Raw genomic sequence first — 11,736 nt, 5'->3', positions numbered from 1 at the left:
ACAGAAGATTCAAATGAATAAAAGAGAATAAGTGATATTGTATTGTCTTCTGTAGATCAATATCATAATGCATTATTAATTCATACGTTTCTCAGATTATAAATCTGAGTTTCCTTTCAATTAGTAAGAAACACATTTCGTACGAAAAGGAACGTTGACAATAAGATCAGAGATAATTTCCAGAGACATTACTGTATCTGTGAGTGTTTAGCTGTACATGTGTGCGTGCTGTTTCATCCGGACACTTTTCGGTGTGACGCAGAGCAGTAATGGCGCCCGCGTTCAGAATGCTGCGACAGGTGAGAATAAACTACAGACAATAACACGCATGATATTAAACTACAGCGTTAAACACGTTTGACACCGAGCGAAGATCAGTGGCACCTGACAGATTAAATGAACAGATTTGCAACAGAATGCGCCAGCGGAACATTTCATAACAAACTACAGGAATGGATTATTATAACGAAGCGTAATATTGAGACGAGAGATGATCTTATTCTCAAACATGATTTATGCGTGTGTGTCATATTCATTGCTGACAGTCATGGATTAGTCCGACTGAAGGCAGATCATTCGAGTTTGTCTCTGAAAGTCATCTGAATGTGACAGACTCCTCTGGTTGAGTTTGTTTTGATTCTGTCTGTCAATCACTAAACTTCATCTGCAGAACCAGTTTCATCTCAAATATTTACATGAAGTCCAACTGAGAGTCAAAATTAATATTTCAATCATTTATACATTCACCGTTCTCTGATGACAATTAATGGACTAATCACATGCAGATCAAAAAATAAAATACATTGTTTGGCTAGTTTTTATATTTACAATTTTATAATTTAATTAATTATTAGCTCTTTATCAGCTCAAACCCCACTTCAGGATACACTGAGACATATAGAAACTGCAATCCTGTGTGTAACAGTGCATGTGTGTGTCTGCTGTTTGTCTGCTGTTTGTCTGATGTTTGTCTGATGTGTGTCTGCTGTTTGTCTGATGTTTGCCTGATGTTTGCCTGGCGCGTGTGTCTGATGTTTGTCTGATGTTTGTCTGGCGCGTGTGTCTGCTGTGTTTGTCTGATGTTTGTCTGATGTTTGCCTGGCGCGTGTGTCTGATGTGTGTCTGATGTTTGCCTGGCGCGTGTGTCTGATGTGTGTCTGATGTTTGTCTGGTGTGTCTGATGTTTGTCTGATGTTTGCCTGGTGTGTTTGATGTTTGTCTGATGTTTGTCTGCTGTTTGTCTGATGTTTGTCTGATGTGTGTCTGCTGTTTGTCTGATGTTTGCCTGATGTTTGCCTGGCGCGTGTGTCTGTGTGTCTGATGTTTGTCTGATGTTTGTCTGGTGTGTTTGATGTTTGTCTGATGTTTGTCTGATGTTTGCCTGGACTGTGTGTCTGATGTGTGTCTGATGTTTGTCTGATGTTTGTCTGATGTTTGCCTGGACTGTGTGTCTGATGTGTGTCTGATGTGTGTCTGATGTTTGTCTGATGTTTGCCTGGACTGTGTGTCTGATGTGTGTCTGATGTTTGTCTGATGTTTGCCTGGACTGTGTGTCTGATGTTTGTCTGATGTTTGTCTGATGTTTGCCTGGACTGTGTGTCTGATGTGTGTCTGATGTGTGTCTGATGTTTGTCTGATGTTTGCCTGGACTGTGTGTCTGATGTGTGTCTGATGTTTGTCTGATGTTTGTCTGGCGTGTTTGATGTGTGTCTGATGTTTGTCTGGCGTGTTTGATGTGTGTCTGATGTGTGTCTGATGTGTGTCTGATGTTTGTCTGATGATTGTCTGGCGTGTTTGTCTGGTGTGTCTGATGTTTGTCTGGCGTGTCTGATGATTGTCTGGCGTGTCTGATGTTTGTCTGGCGTGTCTGATGTTTGTCTGGTGTGTCTGATGTTTGTCTGGCGTGTCTGATGATTGTCTGGCGTGTCTGATGTTTGTCTGGCGTGTCTGATGTTTGTCTGGTGTGTCTGATGTTTGTCTGGTGTGTCTGATGTTTGTCTGGCGTGTCTGATGTTTGTCTGGCGTGTCTGATGTTTGTCTGGTGTGTCTGATGTTTGTCTGGCGTGTCTGATGTTTGTCTGGCGTGTCTGATGTTTGTCTGGTGTGTCTGATGTTTGTCTGGCGTGTCTGATGTTTGTCTGGTGTGTCTGATGTTTGTCTGGCGTGTCTGATGTTTGTCTGGTGTGTCTGATGTTTGTCTGGTGTGTCTGATGTTTGTCTGGTGTGTCTGATGTTTGTCTGGCGTGTCTGATGTTTGTCTGGCGTGTCTGATGTTTGTCTGGCGTGTCTGATGTTTGTCTGGTGTGTCTGATGTTTGTCTGGTGTGTCTGATGTTTGTCTGGTGTGTCTGATGTTTGTCTGGTGTGTCTGATGTTTGTCTGGCGTGTCTGATGTTTGTCTGGTGTGTCTGATGTTTGTCTGGCGTGTCTGATGTTTGTCTGGTGTGTCTGATGTTTGTCTGGTGTGTCTGATGTTTGTCTGGTGTGTCTGATGTTTGTCTGGCGTGTCTGATGTTTGTCTGGTGTGTTGCAGGTGTGCGGCTCTCTGTCTCGCTCGCGTGCTGCGGTCAGGTTCCTGTGTTCGCGAGCCGCAGCAGAAGCTCATCGTGATGCGATCAGACCTGCGTTTCCGCCACTGCAGAGTTTCTCAGAGGAGGAGAGCATGATGAGAGACGCAGGTGAGACGCTGTTTACGGGACACATGTGAGTCCAGAAACACTCAGACCATATTAACGCTCTTCTTCTCTTTACTAGTGAAGAAATTTGCCCAGGAGCGCATTGCCCCATTTGTCTCCAAGATGGATGAGGATTCGGTGATGGATGCGGGTGTGATCAGTGCTCTGTTCGAGCAGGGCGTGAGTATCTCAGCACAACAGTGATCACAGACACACCTGCTTCTTCTAGCGGTTTCATTTAATCATTTCTGTGTGTGTGTGTGTGTGTGTCAGCTGATGGGGATCGAGATCGGAGCGGAGTACGGAGGCACGGGCTCCTCCTTCTTCTCCTCCATCCTGGTGATCGAGGAGCTGGCGAAGGTGGACCCGTCGGTGTCGGTGCTGTGCGACATTCAGAACACGCTCATAAACACGCTGCTGATGAACCTGGGCTCGGAGGAGCAGAAGCAGTGCTATCTGCCGCGGCTGGCCAGCGATACGGTGAGACGCTTGCTCTGACGATCCGCTGATGCTCTGAAGCGTTTCTGTGACTGACGACGCTCGTTCTCTTTTTCAGGTCGGCAGCTTCTGTCTGTCAGAGGCAGAGTCGGGTAGCGACGCGTTCTCTCTCAAGACTAAAGCAGAGAAACACAAGGATTATTACATCATCAACGGCTCTAAGATGTGGATCAGTAACGCAGAACATGCCGGGGTGTTTCTGGTGATGGCAAACGCAGAGCCGGCCGCGGTTAGTATGTGTGGAGTCTGAAGTGAAGTGAAGTGACATTCAGCCAAGTATAGTGACCCATACTCGGAATTCATGCTCTGCATTTAACCCATCCAACGTCTGTCATGGAGTCACTGAATTAGGGCTTGTTCACACTATGAATGATAGCTATACTGATTCCTGTAACGGTTATTATATGGGTGTCTATATCAACACACAGTAATGTTCTGCTCATTATAAGCGTGCTGCAGTTTTGTCGCCTGTCACTTTAAAAGCTGGAGCTCTTTAAAGCAGGTTGTGGTTCTGATTGGCTGTCAGTGTTTTTATTGTTCATCAGCTGTTTCATTCTTAGATCTGTTTTTTAAGTGTATCTTTACGATGTCAAATCTTACATTGATACAATGTTCAGTAATTCAAACACACTCACAATCACAAACACTCACACACACACGTCACATGACCACAGTAAAGTTTCACACAGAAGCAGAGACAGAACTATAAACACGATTCTACTGTGTGTGTGTGTGTGTGTGTGTGTGTGTGTGTGTGTGTGTGTGTGTGTGTGTGCGCCGCAGGGTTACAAGGGCATCACCTGCTTCATCGTGGACAGAGACACAGACGGGCTTCACATCGGCCGGAAGGAGAATAAGCTGGGTCTGAGAGCCTCATCCACGTGTTCTCTGACATTCGACAACATGAAGGTGAACCTGCTCCGATCCGATTCATTCCTCCACATCACACTGTAATCTAGTTTCTAAACGGAACCAGTCATTTCTTTCAGTTCAAGGGAAGTTCTGGAAGTTACAGGATGGTTTTGTGCTGCTATTAAATCTGAGAAGATGAATGAAAACATTGATTCAGAATGAAATGTTTGTCTGGTGCAGGTTCATGAGAAGAGCATTTTAGGGAAAGTGGGTCATGGTTATAAATACGCCATCGGGATGCTGAACGAAGGCCGGATCGGGATCGCTGCGCAGGTGTGTTTCAGCTCACGCTTACTTCCACAGAGCTTTATACAACACAGGAAAATAACACTGTTAGTTATTCATCAGTTATGTGACAAATTAAATTTCATCTGTACAGCAGAAGACAAGAGAGTCATTATTCAGATCAATTCCATTCATGTTTTGTTGTCGTGTGTGTGTGTGTGTGTGTGTGTGCGCGTCTGTCTGTGTGTGTGTGTGTGTGTGTGTGTGTGTGTGCGTGCATGCGTGTGTGTGTGCGCGTCTGTCTGTGTGTGTGTGTGTGTGTGTGTGTGTGCATCTGTGTGCGCGTCTGTCTGTGTGTGTGTGTGTGTGTGCATCTGTGTGCGCCTGTGTGTGTGTGTGTGTGTGTGCATCTGTGTGCGCGTCTGTCTGTGTGTGTGTGTGTGTGCATCTGTGTGCGCCTGTGTGTGTGTGTGTGTGTGTGTGTGTGTGTGTGTGTGTTTCAGATGCTGGGTTTGGCTCAGGGCTGTTTTGATCACACGGTTCCTTACACCCGACAGAGGATCCAGTTTGGCAAGCGCATCTTTGATTTCCAGGTATTTCTGCTGTTCGGTGTGTGTGGTGTGTTCGGTCTCCTCGAGGTCACGTGTGTGTGTGTGTGAGCAGGGCATGCAGCACCAGATCGCTCATGTGGCCACGCAGCTGGAAGCGGCTCGACTGCTGACCTATAACGCGGCGCGGCTGAAGGAGGCTGGACGGTCCTTCCTTAAAGAGGCCTGCATGGCCAAGTACTTCACTGCGGAGGTCAGTCCCTCGCTCTCAGCTCACCTGCAAACTGTGCAAATTTCAGTAATGCCACAGAGAATAAATAACAAAGATAAGTTACAATTCTGAGTTTATATGATAGTTTAGAAAAAAATATCTGAATTGTGAGATAAAGAGTCACAAAATCATCTTTTTTAATTTGTATGATAATGTGTCAGAAAGAAGCTGCGATGCTGTTCTGAGATCAGTGTGTGTTTGCAGGTGGCGACTCTGACCACGTCCAAGTGCATCGAGTGGATGGGCGGTGTGGGCTTCACCAAAGACTATCCCATCGAGAAATACTACCGAGACTGTAAGATCGGTGAGTGTTAGTGTGGATCATGAAGAAGCGCTGCTCTCATCAGAAATCATGTGTTTGATATTAACGCACTGAACCCTTTCCTGCAGGAACCATTTATGAGGGAACCACCAACATCCAGCTGAGCACCATGGCCAAGATGATCGACCAGGAATATGACAGATAAACATCTGTGTGTGAAATATACCAGACGCACTAATCGAGCCGTCAATAACATAGAAGCTGTAATTAAACAATCTAATGTAGTTCGTCAGCACGAGCATCTTCAGGAATCTCCTCGAGACAGATTCAAACAGCAGGAGTGTAATAAGAGTCTGTCTGTAACTCAGCTGTATGCCACTCTTAATGGATGTTCTCGTGTTTGACTGAAATTATATCACAGCATATATGAGTTAAAGTCTTTCCTGGCTAGTGTTTTCATTGTTAAGATAAAACTATCGTTAGACTTGGTTTATGTTCCTGTTACAGTTATTGATTGATCCGGTGCCTTATTGATCTCTGACCGCTGTGGGTTTGAGATCGGTCAGATCATTGTGTTTGTGTGTCTGAACCTGATGAATAAACATCATAAACATCATGTGTTCTGAGCAGCGCTGGTCTCATGTGGTCCAGCAGCGGCTCACCATCAGCTCTGCTGTGAGTTTACTGTAAGTCTGTGATCATCAGTGAGTTTCACTCTCATTACTGCTAATGATTACTTGTAACAAATAGTAAAAATATTGTTTTTGTCATACTTTATTTCTTTTCCTCATGTCTTTGTCGTGTTTGAAGTAAATGATGCGCATGCGCAGTCTGACCGCCAGGTGGCGCTCGCGCTGCAGTAAATAGAGAGATGATATGAACGTGTTCATAAAAACAGATGCATCTTACATGGATAAGTTTTGTAGATACAATATTAGTGTCATATATTAATAAAACGGGGCCTAGTCAAGTCATAGGGTTAATTTCAGTCACTATGTTTCCTTTTCTCGTGTGTTTGTTTTAAACATTTAGTTAAAAAAAAATAAAAAGAGAGAAAGAAAGAGAAAACTATACATATATTAGTTAATTTTGCTCCCGCAGTAAAGGAGGCTGAGAAACTGGAGTCTGTATAATGAAGGCAGATTGGAGCTGAAATATTGATATAAGTGTCGTAATTTTATTATTTATTTATGCATTTTATCAATTTGCAATACATTTAGTCTAAAACAAATGTTTGACGTTGTTGTACGTCACCATTTAGAGTTTTAATAGCCTATTTTTATTTTATCATCATCATTATTATTATTATTATATTTTGGGGGGGATGAACTAAGTATTAAGTCCCAAGTATTAAGAAATGAAAAAGATTTAGCTTTTTATAATTGTGTCAGCAAGAGATCCACACACACATCTCTCTCTGTCTCTCTCTCTCTTTCACACACACACACACACACACACACATCTCTCTCTCTGTCTGTCTCTCTTTCACACACACACACACACATCTCTCTCTCTGTCTCTCTCTCTTTCACACACACACACACATCTCTCTCTCTGTCTGTCTCTCTTTCACACACACACACACACATCTCTCTGTCTGTCTCTCTTTCACACACACACACACACATCTCTCTCTCTGTCTGTCTCTCTCTCTCTTTCACACACACACACACACACACACATCTCTCTGTCTGTCTCTCTCTTTCACACACACACACACATCTCTCTCTGTCTGTCTCTCTCTCTCTTTCACACACACACACACACACATCTCTCTGTCTGTCTCTCTCTTTCACGCACACACACACACACACACACCTCTCTCTCTGTCTGTCTCTCTCTCTCTTTCACACACACCTCTCTCTGTCTGTCTCTCTCTCTCTTTCACACACACACACACACACACACACACACACACACACACATCTCTCTCTGTCTGTCTCTCTCTCTCTTTCACACACACACACACACACACACACACATCTCTCTCTGTCTGTCTCTGTGTCTCAATTCAATTCAGAAAGCTTTATTGGCATGACAAAAACATACATTCTGTATTGCCAAAGCATTAAAACAACATAGAAAATTTAGTAAAGCTTATAGAAAATAATAGTAATAATGAAACTAAATAAAAGCATTATTACATAAACACATGGCTAGATATAACAAAAACAAAACAATGCTAACTGTTAATAAAATAAATAATGAATTATAATAATAAATAAAAGATTATACCACAGACATCATGTAACAACTGAACTTGGAGAACTGAACATTGTATAGATGATATAGATGTGTGTAGCTGTAATGTGTGTGTGTTTGTGCTGTGAGTGAGTGTGTGTTTATTGGCTGTTTGTTTCTCTCTGGCTGTCTCTCAGGAGATGACAAGATGCTACAAATCTTGCAGCTATATTACAACATTTGGCTTCTTCGCCAAGAATGAAACCGAGTTTTTGAGTTGGATTATATGTGCTAAATTGGGGGAATATTTTATGAATTTTGGGGTAGTATTGGTCTCTGATAGCTTTATATTTTGTGCATTCTGTGAGGAAGTGCAGCTCCGTCTCCGTCACTCCCAGGATGCAGTGCGAGCAGAGTCTGTCCTCACGAGAGAGCCAGGTCTGTCTCTCTCTCTCAATTCAATTCAATTCAAATGAGCTTTATTGGCATGACTTGTACAGTATTTCCAAAGCATTGTCCATTACATGAATAAGGAACAAACAATTATATAATACATAGAACAAGAATAGATCTGTAAAATAATTAAGTAAATATGTACATGTATCATTTAGTCATTTGGCAGACGCTTTTATCCAAAGCGACTTACAATTGGGGAATACAAAAAGCGATTAATCTTGAAGAGATGTATACTTTTTTTTTTTTTTTACAAACAAGAAAAATATTTAAGACATTGTTTGAAAAAAAAAAAAATAATAATAATAATAATAAATAAATAAAAAACACACATCTTTGTAGAACATGTAAGAAATGCTCTTGCTCCAGTTTTGTCCACTGGCTGATAGTCTTAGTTTGTGGCAGGCTGGTACATATCTTGCTGCTGTTCTGATCAGTTTGGAATTTTCTCCTAAAATGTGACTTAATTTTTCTGCATTTGGTAATGCCATAAAATGTGGTGTAACTAGTTGTAATTAGTTGAAATGTGCAGCTCTGATGTTGTGATAGTAATCACTGTGCAGTGAGAAATGTTCCTCTGTTTCCAGCTCTTTCTGCAGCACAGTGAACACAGGCTCTGTTCTCGTGGCTGTCGTCCTCTCTCTATAGCCAGACACTGATCACTCAGGCTGTACTTCGGTAGTGTTTCTTCATTTGGGATCTTTCACACAGATCAGGTATTCTGCTGGCTTGTAGTCTCTTTTCAGGTGTAGATACAGCTCCATCTTCTTCTGTATTTCAGTGGCATCTCTCCAGTAGGTGATGTAGTTGTGTGATTTGGTTGGGTCTGATTGTGCTGTGCTGGTTTGGGTGTAGTGTGAGTACCAGCTGTAAAAGTGCTCTTCTGCAGGGCTTCAGTCTGGTAAGAGCTCGGATCACTGGATTTCAGCTGCTGATGGAGTTTCACAGCTCTCTTTCAATATGAACTGAACAATCAGAGAGAGGAGTACAACAAACAACTGTCTGTAATGAGAGAAGAATTGAGAGAGCTAAGAGAAGACAGAAGGAAAACAAGTGAAAATGGAAAACAACTGCCAGCTCAGAAGGAGCAACTGACAGACAAGAGAAGAACTGCAAAGTTTAGAGAAGACTCCTCCTCCACCTGACCCCTATAGTCAAACACAGCCCCAGATCATACTCTCTCTCTCTCTCTCTCTCTCTCTCTGTCTCTCTCTCTCTCTCTGTGTCTCTCTCTCTCTCTCTCTCTCTGTGTCTCTCTCTCTCTCCATCATGTTCTCTGCAGCTCGCGGCATAATCGCGTCAGTTCTTCTCTTATGGATTCTCGGTGCGCTTCTCACTTCAGACCGGAGTAACTTTCTTCTTCATCATCTTCATCATCAGCGCTGAGTCTCACCGATGGAGGAAAGAACACCAGAAGTGAAAGATTCTCCGTTTTCCATCAAGAACCTGCTGCGGAAGCCCGATGAGCCCCGAGCTCGCGTGACTCTCCTGCGCTTCGGATCCTGGAGCTGCGCGAGCGCGCCGCACACCGTCGCAGGTGAGGATCGAACCCGAGCACCAGAGTCTTCATCGTGTGTTCACAGAGCTATGGGACATGAGCGGAGATCAGATTCAGACGCTATCATTAATTCATATCACTGAAGAGTTTATTCTGGTTATTATGAAAGCATTAAATATGCGTGAAACTCCTCAAATGTACTTTATTTTCCCATATCTCTGTTTTCCGTATTCTATTTTTCTCTTTTCTATGTTTTATTTCTATTCCATTTCTATGTGCTTTGTCTGTTTCTTTTCCATTTTTCACTTTCATCTTTTCTCTCTTCTGGTTTATTTCTATTCTATTTTGATGTTCTTTTTCTCTCTTCTATATTATATTTCTATTCTATTTCAATGTTTTGTTTCTTTTCCATATTCTACTTTCATCTTTTTTTCATCTAGTTTATTTCTATTCTATTTTGATGTTGTTTTCTCTCGTCTGGTTTATTTCTATTCTATTTTGATGTTGTTTTCTCTCGTCTGGTTTATTTCTATTCTATTTTGATGTTGTGTTCTCTCGTCTGGTTTATTTCTATTCTATTTTGATGTTATTTTCTCTCGTCTGGTTTATTTCTATTCTATTTTGATGTTGTTTTCTCTCGTCTGGTTTATTTCTATTCTATTTTGATGTTATTTTCTCTCTTCTGGTTTATTTCTATTCTATTTTGATGTTGTTTTCTCTCCTCTAGTTTATTTCTATTCTATTTTGATGTTTTCTCTCTTCTGGTTTATTTCTATTCTATTTTGATGTTGTTTTCTCTCCTCTAGTTTATTTCTATTCTATTTTGATGTTATTTTCTCTCTTCTGGTTTATTTCTATTCTATTTTGATGTTGTTTTCTCTCCTCTAGTTTATTTCTATTCTATTTTGATGTTGTTTTCTCTCTTGTCTGGTTTATTTCTATTCTATTTTGATGTTGTTTTCTCTCTTCTGGTTTATTTCTATTCTAGTTTGATGTTGTTTTCTCTCCTCTAGTTTATTTCTATTCTATTTTGATGTTGTTTTCTCTCTTGTCTGCATTATTTCTATTATTTTGATGTTGTTTTCTCTCTTGTCTGCTTTATTTCTATTCTATTTTGATGTTGTTTTCTCTCGTCTGGTTTATTTCTATTCTATTTTGATGTTGTTTTCTCTCCTCTAGTTTATTTCTATTCTATTTTGATGTTGTTTTCTCTCGTCTGCTTTATTTCTATTCTATTTTGATGTTGTTTTCTCTCGTCTGCTTTATTTCTATTCTATTTTGATTGTACAGCAGATGTTGAGGCGCAGGATCCGGATCCTAAAGACTCGGACTCGGAGCTTCTCCTGGACTCGGACTCGGAGGAGAGCTCTCAGAAGAAGCTCTGCCGCAAGAAGAAGACCAGGACCGTGTTTTCCCGCGCTCAGGTGTTCCAGCTGGAGTCCACCTTCGACCTGAAGCGCTACCTGAGCAGCTCGGAGCGCGCGGGGCTCGCGGCGGCGCTACACCTGAGCGAGACGCAGGTGAAGATCTGGTTCCAGAACCGCAGGAACAAGTGGAAGCGGCAGATCGCCGCCGAGCTGGAGGCCGCCAGCCTGGGGCACGCGCAGAGGATCGTGCGCGTGCCCGTCCTCTACCACGAGCACGCGGAGAGAGAGCGCGCCCCCGCGGCCCTGGCCTTCGCGCACGCGCTCTATTACCCGCACGCGCTGAGACTGACCTGAACTAACTAACTAACTAACTAACTAACCCATCAGAGAGTTAACCAGCTGACCCTGCATCAGATCCAGGAGTTAACTCTCTCTCACAGACTGACGAACCCTGAACTCAGCGTCTGTAAAAACAGAAAGCTATTATTTTTATTATAAAAAGTCTTGCTTTGCTGAGGAGCGCTTGGTTCAGCCAATCACAGGTGCAGCTGTGTTAATTATTATTATTATTATTATTATTATTATAGGCGGATGCGCTCTGTTTTCCGTCGAGATGTGTGTAAATGCGCACAAACTCAGTCAGTGTCGGGTGTTCTGTGTTTGTGTCTGATGTCAGTCAAATAAAGAAATGCTGGAAAAACACATGTTTTCTGTATATTTCTAATCATGCTGTAAGATCTGTTTACATGCAGTTTTTCATTCCAGGACTGCAGTATTGTACTGAACTGTATTTCTCAGTGTGGATGTTCATATAAATATATTTTATTGTCTGACAAACGTCTATAAA

At 42.2% G+C, this 11,736-nt stretch overlaps 2 protein-coding genes across 2 annotated transcripts; both read left to right on the top strand.

Annotated features, from left to right (window-relative positions):
• Nucleotides 1-229: 229 nt before the first annotated feature.
• Nucleotides 230-6,162, top strand: acadsb (acyl-CoA dehydrogenase short/branched chain). The gene is made up of 11 exons (XM_079388503.1): nt 230-299; nt 2,533-2,677; nt 2,754-2,854; nt 2,948-3,154; nt 3,231-3,401; nt 3,956-4,081; nt 4,265-4,357; nt 4,813-4,902; nt 4,973-5,110; nt 5,333-5,432; nt 5,519-6,162. The coding sequence occupies exons 1-11, from the start codon at nt 270-272 to the stop codon at nt 5,593-5,595; spliced, it is 1,278 nt and encodes a 425-aa protein (XP_079244629.1). The 5' UTR covers nt 230-269; the 3' UTR covers nt 5,596-6,162.
• Nucleotides 6,163-9,419: 3,257 nt separating this feature from the next.
• LOC306852760 (homeobox protein HMX3-like) lies at nt 9,420-11,243 on the top strand (the record flags this gene model as incomplete). The annotated part of the gene is made up of 2 exons (XM_079389825.1): nt 9,420-9,561; nt 10,813-11,243. 2 exons carry the CDS (start codon nt 9,420-9,422, stop codon nt 11,241-11,243), a joined length of 573 nt encoding a protein of 190 aa, XP_079245951.1.
• Nucleotides 11,244-11,736: the final 493 nt, after the last annotated feature.

Source organism: Barbus barbus, assembly GCF_936440315.1.
Source record: "Barbus barbus genome assembly, chromosome: 32".
Lineage (NCBI taxonomy): Eukaryota > Metazoa > Chordata > Actinopteri > Cypriniformes > Cyprinidae > Barbus > Barbus barbus.
The sequence above is the reverse complement of the archived record's forward strand: the minus strand, read 5'-3'. Positions and strand labels throughout refer to the sequence as shown.

What these genes read in the sequence shown, in the direction of transcription:
- acadsb (XM_079388503.1), top strand. Translation starts at nt 270, where the DNA reads ATGGCGCCCGCGTTCAGAATGCTGCGACAG. An exon ending in CGTTCAGAATGCTGCGACAG is followed by an intron (nt 300 to 2,532) that starts GTGAGAATAAAC and finishes GGTGTGTTGCAG; the next exon opens with GTGTGCGGCTCTCTGTCTCG. An exon ending in GGATCGGGATCGCTGCGCAG is followed by an intron (nt 4,358 to 4,812) that starts GTGTGTTTCAGC and finishes TGTGTGTTTCAG; the next exon opens with ATGCTGGGTTTGGCTCAGGG.